The sequence below is a fragment of the Peromyscus eremicus genome, chromosome 10, assembly GCF_949786415.1.
Source record: "Peromyscus eremicus chromosome 10, PerEre_H2_v1, whole genome shotgun sequence".
NCBI classification, from domain to species: Eukaryota; Metazoa; Chordata; class Mammalia; order Rodentia; family Cricetidae; genus Peromyscus; species Peromyscus eremicus.
Window position 1 is genome coordinate 85,121,179 of NC_081426.1, and position 12,067 is coordinate 85,133,245.

Below are 12,067 nucleotides of genomic sequence, written 5' to 3' on the forward strand. Positions count from 1 at the left end.
ATTCTTTAACCCCAGTATCCTTGTTCATGGGGGCTGGGACTGCCCCTGGTAAGCATGTTCTCTCCATTTATGTACCTTTTTGAAGGCACTAAATTGCCTGTCCTCTGAAATGCCTGACTCCTGTGACTGAATAGCACAGATAAGCACTGAGTGAGTGGTCTCTTTGTGGCTCCAAGACAGATTTCCAGAGCCTGACTTTTGTGTGCCCCTAGCTATAACGTCAGTGAGAAGGCGGGGTCTGTCAGCGTCACAGTACAGAGGACTGGGAACCTGAACCAGTATGCCATCGTCCTGTGTCGCACCGAACAAGGCACAGCCAGCTCCAGCTCCAGGGTCAGCTCTCATCCTGGACAGCAGGACTACGTGGAGTACACTGGCCAGGTAGGTGTGGCGAGGACCACTCGTCCCTCAGCATGGTTGCAGGCTGTGGTGGTGCCCATCTCCTCCTTACCCATCTCCCTCCCCATGGCACTGTGTTCTTCAGCCTGGCTGCTCTCCCCTGAAGTATCTGCCAGGCCTTAAGTTGTCATCCGGCTTCTAGGTGTTTACATTTTGCTTCATGATATGACCTCATCAAGGTACTATGTCTGCACTCAGTTCTTGGTGTCCTCCCTCATCCCCTCCCTTCCTGGAGGTATGGAAGAGAGTATATAAACAAACCACTTAGAGAGTTCTTGGGATAGACTAGGTGAGAGATGATGAGCTGGGGGGTTTCCAATAGTAAGACTGACAGGATTGAGCCGTGGATCACAGAGAGGGCCAGGAGGCAGGCGTGGATGACACTGCCCTTTCTATGAGAGGATGACCAGGAAGAGTAAGCTTGACAGAGTTTAGTGCTGGAGTTTTTGTCTTAGGCATGTTGAGTGTGAGTTGCCTTAAGCCTGGGCTACAGAGAACTTTCCAAGTCGTCTCTTTTACCTTCAGGGTGGTAATGAGAAGGAAACAGGAGAGTGAGGAATGGCGGGGTTGGATATGGGGTACAGGTCAATGGGGAATGCATCCCTAGCATGAATTAGGGGTGGAGGTGGATAAATAGCTCCTTTTCTCTCATAGGATGCAGTGCTTGTACTTAATGGGTATTTATTTACTCCATTTTTTCAAGTCAACTTCATTTTAGAAGTTAAATCTCTGTAAAGCAAAGTGGGCTGTGTCCTTTCATGAAGTTCCGGCTTTTATGTCGATAGGGACATAGAAAAGACCAGAGAAGATAAGGAGTTTTCAGCAAAGGGATGTCACGATTTTCACGAAAAGACAAAGGTCTGTCAGTGTGTTCCAGATCTTAAACAGAAATCTAATGAGTGTTTTGTTTTCCTGGGAGCATTCTGAAATACAGAGATTAGCAATAACTCGGTTTGATCAGTTGATTAGGTATGCACTAGTGATTCTGACTGATTTAAATTATGCATTTTTCAGAGTTGGGTGCCCTGAGAGGCTCCTGACTAGTTCTTATTTTTAACTGCCTCAGTTTACGCAAACAACAGGCCAGATCCATTTCCCACTTCCAGTTTGGACCAGTGTCTATCTCTGGTTCTGTTTAAAGGGTTTATCATTTTATTAATTTCCTCTCTCTCTCTCTCTTCTCTCTCTCTCTCTCTCTCTCTCTCTCTCTCTCTCTCTCTCTGTCTCTGTCTCTGTCTCTTCTACTCCCTTCTCTTTTTCATTCATTCATTCTTTTTTTTTTTTAGACAAGGGTCTAACCAGGACAATTTTTGTTACATTTACAGTTATGTGCACACAAAATAAGTTCTCTGTATTGTACCTGCCAAATTCACTCATAGCTCTAGCCCATTTTATACAAAATATTAGTCTAGCGTGTTAAGTGATGTTTTATGAACTCAAACTCAATTATTCAGTAAAACAAGTTTCTATTGTTAATTTTTAATTAGGTGCATAATATAGTCATGGTAGTGGTGATGTATCGGTGTAGTGTTTTAAAATATCTTAACACTTTCATCATATGATTTTCTTTAGTCTTCCTAATAATAGTTAGTGTAGAGAAATATTATGAATTAATATCTGATGTTTATAAACTTTCATAACTTTATCTACTTGGTGGGGCAATCAGTACCTGAAATTCAAACTTCGTACTCTAAAATTGGAGCTCTTTCCTGTTAAGCTTGCCTCCAGTTAGAAAGAGCACTGAGCAACTAAATGATAATTGTTAATAAAAGAACACAAATAGAAGCCGGGCGTTGGTGGCGCATGCCTTTAATCCCAGCACTTGGGAGGCAGAGGCAGGCAGATCTCCATGAGTTCGAGGCTAGCCTGGTCTATAGAATGAGTTGCAGGATAGGCTCTAAATGCTACACAGAGAAACCCTGTCTCAGAAAAAAAAAAAGAACACAAATAAATGTCACCCATTTTTCTAGTCACCAGGCGTAAGATATCTCTTTGCCCTCCATGTTCTTATACAATAAATGAGCCCCAGTTGCACACGGAGATCAGGGAGAGGTGTCTGAGGGTTGTGGGCTGGACCAAGGGGAGTTGTCAATAGAAGAACTCCAAGGTATCATGCAGTTCTTTGCCGAATCAAGTTGGGTGATCTTTTCTCGCAATCCTCCCGAGGAACTGAACCAAGGAAGGCGCAGTTGAACTCCTTCTGTTTATTTCTGGCAGGTGCAGTTTGATGAACGAGAAGACACCAAGTCCTGCACCATCGTCATCAATGATGACGACGTATTTGAGAATACTGAAAGTTTCACTGTGGAGCTCAGCATGCCAGCCTATGCCCTGCTAGGCGAGTTCACCCAGGCGAAGGTCATTATCAATGACACCGAGGATGAACCCACAGTGGAGTTTGATAAGAAGGTCTACCGGGTCAACGAGAGCGCTGGGTTTCTGTTTGCACCTATTGAGAGAAAAGGTCTGTTGTTGCCACCGGTGACAAGGAGCTGTGATAGTAACTAACGTCTATCTTCTGTGTGCCGAGTGCTCAGGTTTCATATTAACTCCTGTGTTACCTTTGTATATGTTAACCTACTGACCCCCCAGAACAGAACAGAACAGCTGTAATGTAGAGTCCACCTGTATAGAGCATTAGCAGCAGCCCCCCGCTTCTCAGCGCATGTAGTTAGAGCTCCGTTTGTTCTTAAAGGCCATGTAAAGACTAGTTATATTTCATCTTGCATTATTTATTAACTTAGTCTTTTTAATCAATCACCCATTCCATAAAATATTTACCAACTGTGGTCAAGGAGAGAGGTTGTTTTTGTGCAAATCTCAGGTTTCAGAAGGCAGAAAATATACTTAAAGATTTCCCTACCCAGATGTTAAGTATAATGTTCAGATAAAAAATATACCCCCTTTGGGAAATAAAGGGCAAGTTTCGAAGGCTGGACATTCAAAACAAAGATTTTTATGGGTTTATGATTGTGCAGTTCCAACCTTTTAAAACACATAGGGATGAAACCCCCTCTTAAGACCACAGGAATGCAAATGATGAGGTCGGGTTTCAGTGTTGAATCTGCTGACTGGGTATTAGGGAGATAAATGCTGTGGGTAGCACAGAAACCTTAGTAAATACCACTTGGAAGACAGGTAAGCCCCACTGATTGCTCTGGGCCACCTGACCAGGCCTACAGCAGGCTGTCCCCCAGGGATGTGACAGCACTAACGGGTGCAGACGTTTCTAGTTTTGTATTGTTTTGTATTGTTTCGTCTTCCCTTTTTTTAAACAAGCTTGTTTCTCTCGGGGAATTAAAGTGCAGAAGTTTCTCCAGAGAGACAGTGAACTGTTCTCATCTCTCTTCCTTCAGGACACAATTACTTTGCTACTTAAAGTACCAAATCTGCCTCTTATCTTTCCACCCGCTGTGGTCTTAGATGGTGGGCAATGAGTCTTGTGAATTAACAGAGCACAAAATTTACAGAATAGGAAATCCATTTTAAGTTATTTGGGGAAGTATCTGGGGTATATTAAATCCCCAAGCGGTTTATACCACAGGCTTAATAGAAACTGCAGTTCAGGAAGGTTGCCTGTCAGAGCTTGAGCGGAAATCGTGATGGAATGTGGCCGAGGGAAAAGCTCATTAAGTTACTAGAAATGTAGAAATGTTCAAGTTTGAGAAAGCTCTGACTTTCTCGCCGTGTGTGTTGCAGGAGACTCGAGCAGCATTGTGTCTGCCACTTGCTACACGGTCCCGAAATCAGCTATGGGCAGTAGTCTCTATGCTCTGGAATCAGGTTCCGATTTTAAGTCCAGAGGGAGGTCTGCTGAGAGCCGTGTGATATTCGGACCCGGTGTCACCATGTCCACATGTGACGTCATGGTCATTGATGACAGCGAGTATGAAGAGGAAGAGGAGTTTGAGATTGTCCTGGCTGATGTTTCTGACAATGCCCGCATTGGAAGACTGGCAATGGCCAAGGTCCTCATTAGTGGTCCCAATGATGCCTCCACTGTCTCCCTGGGCAACACGGCTTTCACGATCAGTGAGGATGCAGGTAATGAAGAGTCTCTCTGGGTTTCTAGGAACCATCTCCTCATCCTTCATCCCAATACAGGTTCCTGTTTGACAATGTCCTTAGGACATGGAGAATGTTGTTCCTTAGTGGCATGTCTTGAGTATTACGTGTTGCCGGGCATCAAGACCAGCAATAGAAGATAGAGAAAATAGAGTTCTACCCACTTTGCTTGCTCTCCTGGTAATGGTAGAGAGGTAACTGGCTTGGAGCAGCATGGTCTTTGTGGTCCAGAGGATGCTACAATCCTAAGCATTTTGGCTTGTGAAGTGGAGCAATATGAGTCATTGAGGGTGCAGATAGTTAGTACACTGTTAGCTGCTGAAACAAATATCCGTGTTTCAGTGTCTTAACACACTGGAGCATTATCATTTATTTGTCATCCCAAAGAAGTCAGTAGTCAATCTCTTCTATATGCTGTTTTAGAGCTGAGGCCCCTTCCTTCTGGTGGTTCTTAAGGGTCTCGACGTCTATCATGTGCTCCTAGTAGAGGGAGACAGCAATTGTATTGAAGATCAAGACCTTCTGAATCTTTGAAGAGATTCTGGGGTGTATTGGGAACTAACACTTTCTAAAGATTTTGTGTGTGTGTGTGTGTGTGTGTGTGTGTGTGTGTGTGCATACACACGCATACACGCATGCACACAGTGCATGCACAGATATGCAGGTCCTTCAGAGGCCAGAGATGACATCAGATCCTCTGTGAGAGCAACAAGCTCCCTTAACCACAGAGCCATCTTTCCAGTTCCCAGGACTAGTGTTTTTAACACATACTGGATGCCAAGCACATTGTCCTGTGTGCTCTGTGCATTCTAACTCCATCTTCAGTGGATCAGGTAACATCACATAGAAAAGCAGATTGAGGCCCAGAGAAGTTACAGAAATCATCTGAGTCTATTCACCTAAAGGCTGGAGAGGTAACTCAGTGTTTAAGAACACATGCGCTCTTACAGAGGACTGGGTTTGGGTCCCAGCACCCATGTGGATGCTCCAGTTCCAGGGCCTCCAGCACCCTTTTCTGGCCTCCATGGATACCAGTACATACATACATGCAGGCAAAACATTCATACAGTTAAAATAAAAAGAAGCAAATAAGTCTCTAAAAAAAAAACTTCATGTTAAAAAAAAAAAAAGATTATGCAGCTATGTGAGGTGTGTTGAGAATGTGGTGCCTGACAGGATTCTTAATCTCTATGGTTATGAGAAGAATTAAGTATCTTTAGGATACTACAACTATGGTGAACCCCAAAGATGAGGTTTGTTCCTAAGATAATAAGCCCATATGGTTTAAGTAATGATGTGTGCACTGCTGGGTAAAATAGGAAAATGAACCCAGTTGAAACATTTCATTAGGAATGTGCAGCTCCAGGGCCCCTGAGCTCGGTGCTGACTTTCCTAGCTGAGGCTTTCTTCTCAGGGGCTTGGGTTTTTTTTGTTTTTTCGGGTTTTTTTTGGTGGCAGGTGATCCTTCAGGGGCATGTGAAACCTGCTCTTCCCAAGGGCTATTTTTTCAGTGCCTGCCCCCCAGACCCTCCTGAGAGTCTCCTCTTGACCTCAGTGTCAGGGAAAGGGGACAATTACACCTCTCAGCCATGTTCATGTCCTGAGATGCCCTCTGATATTTTGGCTCAAGGTTGGACATTAAAAACCACTATTACCTTAATCCAGGCACAGTGAAGATTCCAGTTGTCCGCCGTGGCACGGACCTTTCTACCTTCAGCTCTGTGTGGTGTGCAACACGTCCCTCAGACCCAGCTTCTGCCACTCCGGGAGTTGACTATGTCCCTAGCTCAAGGAAGGTGGAATTTGGGCCAGGTATCACTGAACAGGTGAGTCCCCAGCAGCCAAAGCACCTCCAAGTCAAAAGTCTCGTTGTTGCTAGTGTAGTTTCCTCCCTCCCTCCCTCTCTCCCTCCCTCCCTCTCTCCCTCCCTCCCTCCTCCCTTTCTCCTTCCCTCTTCTCTTTCTCCCTCCCTCCCTCCCTCCCTCCCTTCCTCCCATCTGCCCTTCCTCCCTCCCTCCCTTCCTTCCTGAATATAGATTCTTCCCTCATACAATAGATCCTGACCACAGCTTCCTTCCCCAGCTCCTCCCAGTTCACCCCCCCCCCCCCCGCCACCTTCCATCTCCCCCAGACCCAGTCCCCCTCCATCTCCCGACAGACAAAAGAGCAGGCCTCCCTCAAGAGACAGCAACCAAACACAACAAAACAAAACACATTAAGACAAGGCGAAAGCCCTCACACCAAAGCTGGACAAGGTAACGGGAAGGAAAGAGTTCCAGGAACAGGCAAGGGTCAGAGACACACCCGCTCCCACTGTTAGGAATCCCACAAAACCCCCAAGCTACACGCACAGAGGACATGGTGCAGACCCATGCAAAGCCATGCTTATCCCTTCAGGTTCTGTGAGCCCACGTGAGTCCTGTTCTCCAGGAGTCCTCCATCCCCCCAACTCCTAAAATCTTTCCTCACCCGCCTCCTTGGAGCTCCACGAGGAGGGACCCAGTGAAGACCTCCACTTGAGACTTTCCACATAATGTCGCTAGTGCAGTTTCCGGCTGCTTTCCGAGTCACTTCAAAACAGTAAAAGCCCTTTATAACATCTCAGTCCTTACTTTCTTTGGAAATATATACAAACAGAAGCCGGCAATGCGGCCCTCACCTCTAAAACTTATGGCCTGAGTTTTGATCCCGGTGCTTACATGGTAGAAGGAAAAAACCATCACCTGAACATTGTCCTCTGACCTTCACACTTGTGCCGTGGTGCGCGCGCGCGCGCGCGCGCACACATACACACACACACAATAAATAAATAAATAAATAAATGTAAAAAATATATGAAAAACACATGCAAATGAACACAAATTCATGAAAGGATCTTCTTTGCCATCAAATCTCCAACAATGCCAACTTAGAATAGAAACTGTAAGAGTGTGATAATGAGATTATCATTATGAATTTCAATAAAAAATAAACTCGCTTTGTGAGCACAGAGAAGACGCCAGCGGTGGGTGTCACGCCTTCTCTGAAGTTTGCTTTGCTCTCTCCTCCAGTTCTGCACCTTGACTATCTTGGACGACACGCAGTACCCTGTCATTGAAGGGCTGGAGACCTTTGTGGTTTTCCTCAGCTCGGCACAAGGAGCTGAACTGACCAAACCCTCTCAGGCTGTCATTGCGATTAACGACACGTTCCAAGACGGTAAGAGCCTGGGAATGCCTGCTGCTGGCTTGAAGTGCATTTCTGTGTTTTCTTAACTCCCATGCACGTCACGTTGTATCTCATTCATACTTTCACTCATGAAATCTGTATGTGTGTGTATGTGTTATACATATATCCATGTACAAAGGCATGCATGTACGCTTGCATAGACATGGAGGAGGCACCCGCTCATGCCAATCCTCTGCCGGGCTCAGAGAGATGTGTAAGCGTTAGGTCTTATGTTCAAGAAGTTCCGTGTCTGGTGTGGCAGTTTTTACAAAGGAGTCTTCAGGTCTGATAGGAATTTGTTCATGGATGACAAAGGAAAGCCTGTTACAAGTGAGAGGTAAGTATACACACGTGAGAAATATTGAAGGATGCATATTTGGGGAACTGGAGTGCTGACGTCCGCTCGGAACAGGACAGCACGTGAGTAGAGGCATGAACAACAGGAAGATGCAGTGAGTCGGGTCCTGTGGGGCCTTGTGTCCTGGCCAAAGGCTTTGCAAGGGGAGCAATATGTGGTTATGAGCAGGAGCGGTGCAAGTTTTTGGGGTTTTTTTTTTGTTTTTTTTTTTTTTAGAAAAGTAATATTGGCAGTAGTGAAAATGGTCTACACCAGTGAGTAGAAGCAGTATATGACCAAAATGCAGTCACCACTGAAGACATAATATACATAAGTGAGGCTGAACACGAGAGCTGCTTCTCAGGAAGAAGTGAAGGAAACTAGCATTTTCAGAACATCTGGATCCATATGTGGGTCCAGAGGTTGGAGATCAAGTCATAGTCTCCAAGTGAGGCAAGAGGACTGTCAGCAGCAGCCCCAGTGGCTGATGACAGAGTCAGGGTTAAAAAAATTCCCTAAAATAGGAAGAGACAAGCCACAGGATAATGTTTATGTTTTTATTCGTCTTTAGATAATCAAGTATATGGTAGTAAAAACTACAAATGGCAAAAGACATGCTATGAAAATTTAATCTTCCTTATGTCCCTACCTCTCAATTATCTAGACCCTATCACTGGAAACAATCATTTTGTATGCATTGTTCATGAGAAATGTGTGTGTGTGTATGTGTGTGTATGTGTGTGTGTGTGTGTGTGGTTTATATGTGTGTATATGTGTATTTATGTACATATATATTTACATATATATGTAACAATTCACTAAGGTATAATTTAGTAAGTTTAAAAAGATGCACTAGGAGAAGAAAGAGTCTTACAAACTCTGAAAACAGAGATACACATGTCACCAGGATAAAGATGTTGAGCAGTCCCGCACCCCACCATCACTCATGCCCCTTGCAGGCAGTCTCTCCCCAACTGAAGCCCTAACAACCACGTGTCTGCTTTGTGTCCCTGAGGTTTTGCTTTCCCCAGAATGTCAGAGATGAACTCTGTAATCCGCCACACAGTAGATGTTATTGCATGTTCATGTATTCTTGGCATGTCTGTAATTTTTCATATGAACCGGTTAAACTCCGGTAACACCTTCTTCATTGCCCTCTGGGAACTCGATTTCCCCCAACGTTTTATTGGTAGGTGTTAGAGTTGCAGTCTTAGGAATTTGATATACAAAAAAATGTTTCTGATCTATTAGGAAGGCTACCACGTGTGTTTTATGTCAAGAATTTACCCCAGAAAAGAAGTCCCCAAACTTACCTTAGTGATCGGTTGTAGTCAACAGGATTTTCTTATGGTGGTCACCCCTCTTCCTTGTGATCGCTAGTTTTTATTGAGGCCCTTCACTGCACACACTTTTGGGAATAGAGACTTTACACACATTATATCTGTCCTTCATGGCAGCCATTCACGTGTGACACTGAGATCTGAATAGTTTGTGTAAGACCCTGTGAAGAGATGATGGAGCCAGAGGCAAAGCTCAGCTCTATTCCATTCTGTTCCACCCGGTTCCGTGTCCTGCCTTGCTGACTTTCCCCCATGCAGCTGGAGCTAGGATCTGCCCTCTAGGTGGCAATGTCTGCTGTCACTTGGAGAACCTTATGAAGTCAGCTTTTACCTTCCAAATGCAATCGCTCACCTTTCTGGGGCAGTTGCTCACATTTCTGACGTAATCTTGGGTACTTTTATCTTTTTTTCCACTGTGCTGAATTCAGAACCCTAAATAAGGAATTCATTTCAGAAGGTTTTCTTGTTTTTATTTACCTCTTCTGAAATTAGATTATAATGTGCATATAAGTATTACTGGCAGACAAGAAAGATCTCGTAGCCACTGACATCACTCATCCCTGTGTGTACAACTGAGTAGAGCTTACTCATTAACTCCAAAGAATCAGAGGTGGGATTTCTGTTAACTCTGTTAACATAACCATTGCCTGAAAGGAGGCCACCACATACCAGACATAGTTATTGAATTGACTTTGTCAATGACCAAAAAGATAAGCAGAATAATAGAGCCTATGGAACATTTTATGTGCCTGAATATGGTGCTCAATATCGTATCAGTAACAGAGAACAGAGTCCCGTGTTTTATTTCCAGATCTAAGGCTTATGTAAATAAATATGTCGGTCATGTACAACAAATGTGCTAAGAGAGCTGCTCAAAGATAAATGCGTTATACCCACTGCAGGCCCACATGCCTTCGGGGAATAACCTCCTTTGCATCTATGCACCCCATCAGTAGAAAGGGAGGGTCCCTGAAATCCTGGAAAATCACACACCCCCCACCCTGGCCAATGCAGCCTCTTCCTAGGACTGCACTGCTCTGAAAAGCACTTGACAGATGGCATCAATATGTATGAGAGTCCTAAACACGAAACATGACCTACACCGCCAGCAGTGTGCACAGCCTGTTCTGCATTCACCTTGCTGTCTTGCGTTGTCTCTTGCAACCTCCTGGTGACGGGGGCTTTCTTAAAGACATGGATTTTTTTTTTTTCTGTGCACACAGTCAGAAGTGTCTATCCCTCCAACCCCCAACAGATAGAGATAGAAGTGACAGTGGCTATCTTGTCACAGATGGGGAGAGAAGAGTGTTTACAGCTCTGGAAGAATCTGGGGTTGGTTAATGCATGAGAAAATATTACCACTTCAGCCCTTAACTTTCTCGCTTGGCTTGGAGCTTGCCAGGCCGGCCACAAAACCCATGTGAAGCTTTTGACACAGGCCAAGAGCAGCATAGCTCCCTTGCTTGTTGTGTTCTCCCTGTGGCAACACACCTCTGTTGGTGTCAAGCACTTTGCCCCAGATGACAGGCCCCTACGCTCTTCAGACGCAGTCACTGATTGCCACTTAGGTTTCGTATTGTTTGACGAGGCATCCTCTGTCTGTTTGTGTGGTCATCATTGATACCCAGTAGACTCCATTCTGACCGGATGGGTTTGTCCTTGCTCCATCCAACCCTTCTAAGCCAGAGTCAATTGAAGGCAAACAGAACTTTCTGGGTATGAACTTGCAGAGTGGCGAGCTGCTCCCAGCATCCCTTTCTTTTAATTTTGAGAGGCCTCGTGCAGAATGCAGCCGAGAAGAGGGTGGTGGTTCATGAGGGTTGCATATCTACAGCTCCGAACACAAAATTCATCTCCGGAGGCTTTGGCATCTCTCTCCTTGCACTGTTCATGGAGAAATTAATAACAGCAGTTAACCAAATGCTGGGCTTGGCGAAATGTCTTAATGTAGAGCATCACTGTGGGCACTGAGGCAGCAGAGAGAGAAATGATTCCCTGGGTGAAGAAGCATGAGGCTGGGGCACATGCGAATCAAAATCTATTCAACTTACCGTGTTTGATTGACTCCTATTGAACCTTGTGCTGCACTCTGAGCATCATGGCTTGTGTTATCTTTGGAAAGCCAGTCCTCTTAACCACGCTAAGAGATGCTCATATTTTTGCTTTGCATGTTTAAAAACCCAACATTCAAAGTCATTTACCTTGTCATGCAGCCAGCTTGGAAGGTCAAGCCTGTTTCTTCTAATTCCTTTGCTTCCAACCACCACTCCTTGGGGTTCCTTCCTGAAGTTGAACGAGCTCACCAGGTCTCAGAGAGCAGCTAACGCTGTAGCACTAGTCACAGGTCAATTACAACCTGTGAAATTCAGCCTGTATAGATTTTGTTTGGTCCAAATAAGTTGGACCTATGTGGAATTTCTTTGTAGTATTTTATTTACTGTTGTTGTTAACTTAGGAGAAAAAAAAAATCTAGATCTCTGGCTTAATTTATAAGTAACATCTGGCAACAACAGCAACAGCCAATGAACACAAAGCCCTCTGCATAGATCGAGCTTGTGTTCTTGTTGTTGTTTGTTTTGTTCTTTTCTTTGCTAGCGGCTCTACTCTTCCCTGGTGTCTCCCTGACCCAGGACCTATGTGAGGGGCCTTCAGTTGTCATCAACCTCGGTCTGTGTTTTTCTTACTGTATCCATAGGAGGAAACTGGGCTATGAGGCATA

The 12,067-nt window shown here is 44.7% G+C and overlaps 1 protein-coding gene across 1 annotated transcript in view; it reads left to right on the forward strand.

Moving 5' to 3' along the window:
• Fras1 (Fraser extracellular matrix complex subunit 1) overlaps positions 1-12,067 on the forward strand; it is a 353,235-nt gene that overhangs the window by 301,897 nt on the left and 39,271 nt on the right. The window contains exons 53-57 of the mRNA XM_059274782.1: positions 213-381; positions 2,617-2,863; positions 4,099-4,443; positions 6,130-6,290; positions 7,515-7,662. Of these exons, the coding sequence (XP_059130765.1) occupies positions 213-381; positions 2,617-2,863; positions 4,099-4,443; positions 6,130-6,290; positions 7,515-7,662 (1,070 nt within the window). The remainder of the gene's footprint in view (positions 1-212; positions 382-2,616; positions 2,864-4,098; positions 4,444-6,129; positions 6,291-7,514; positions 7,663-12,067) is intronic.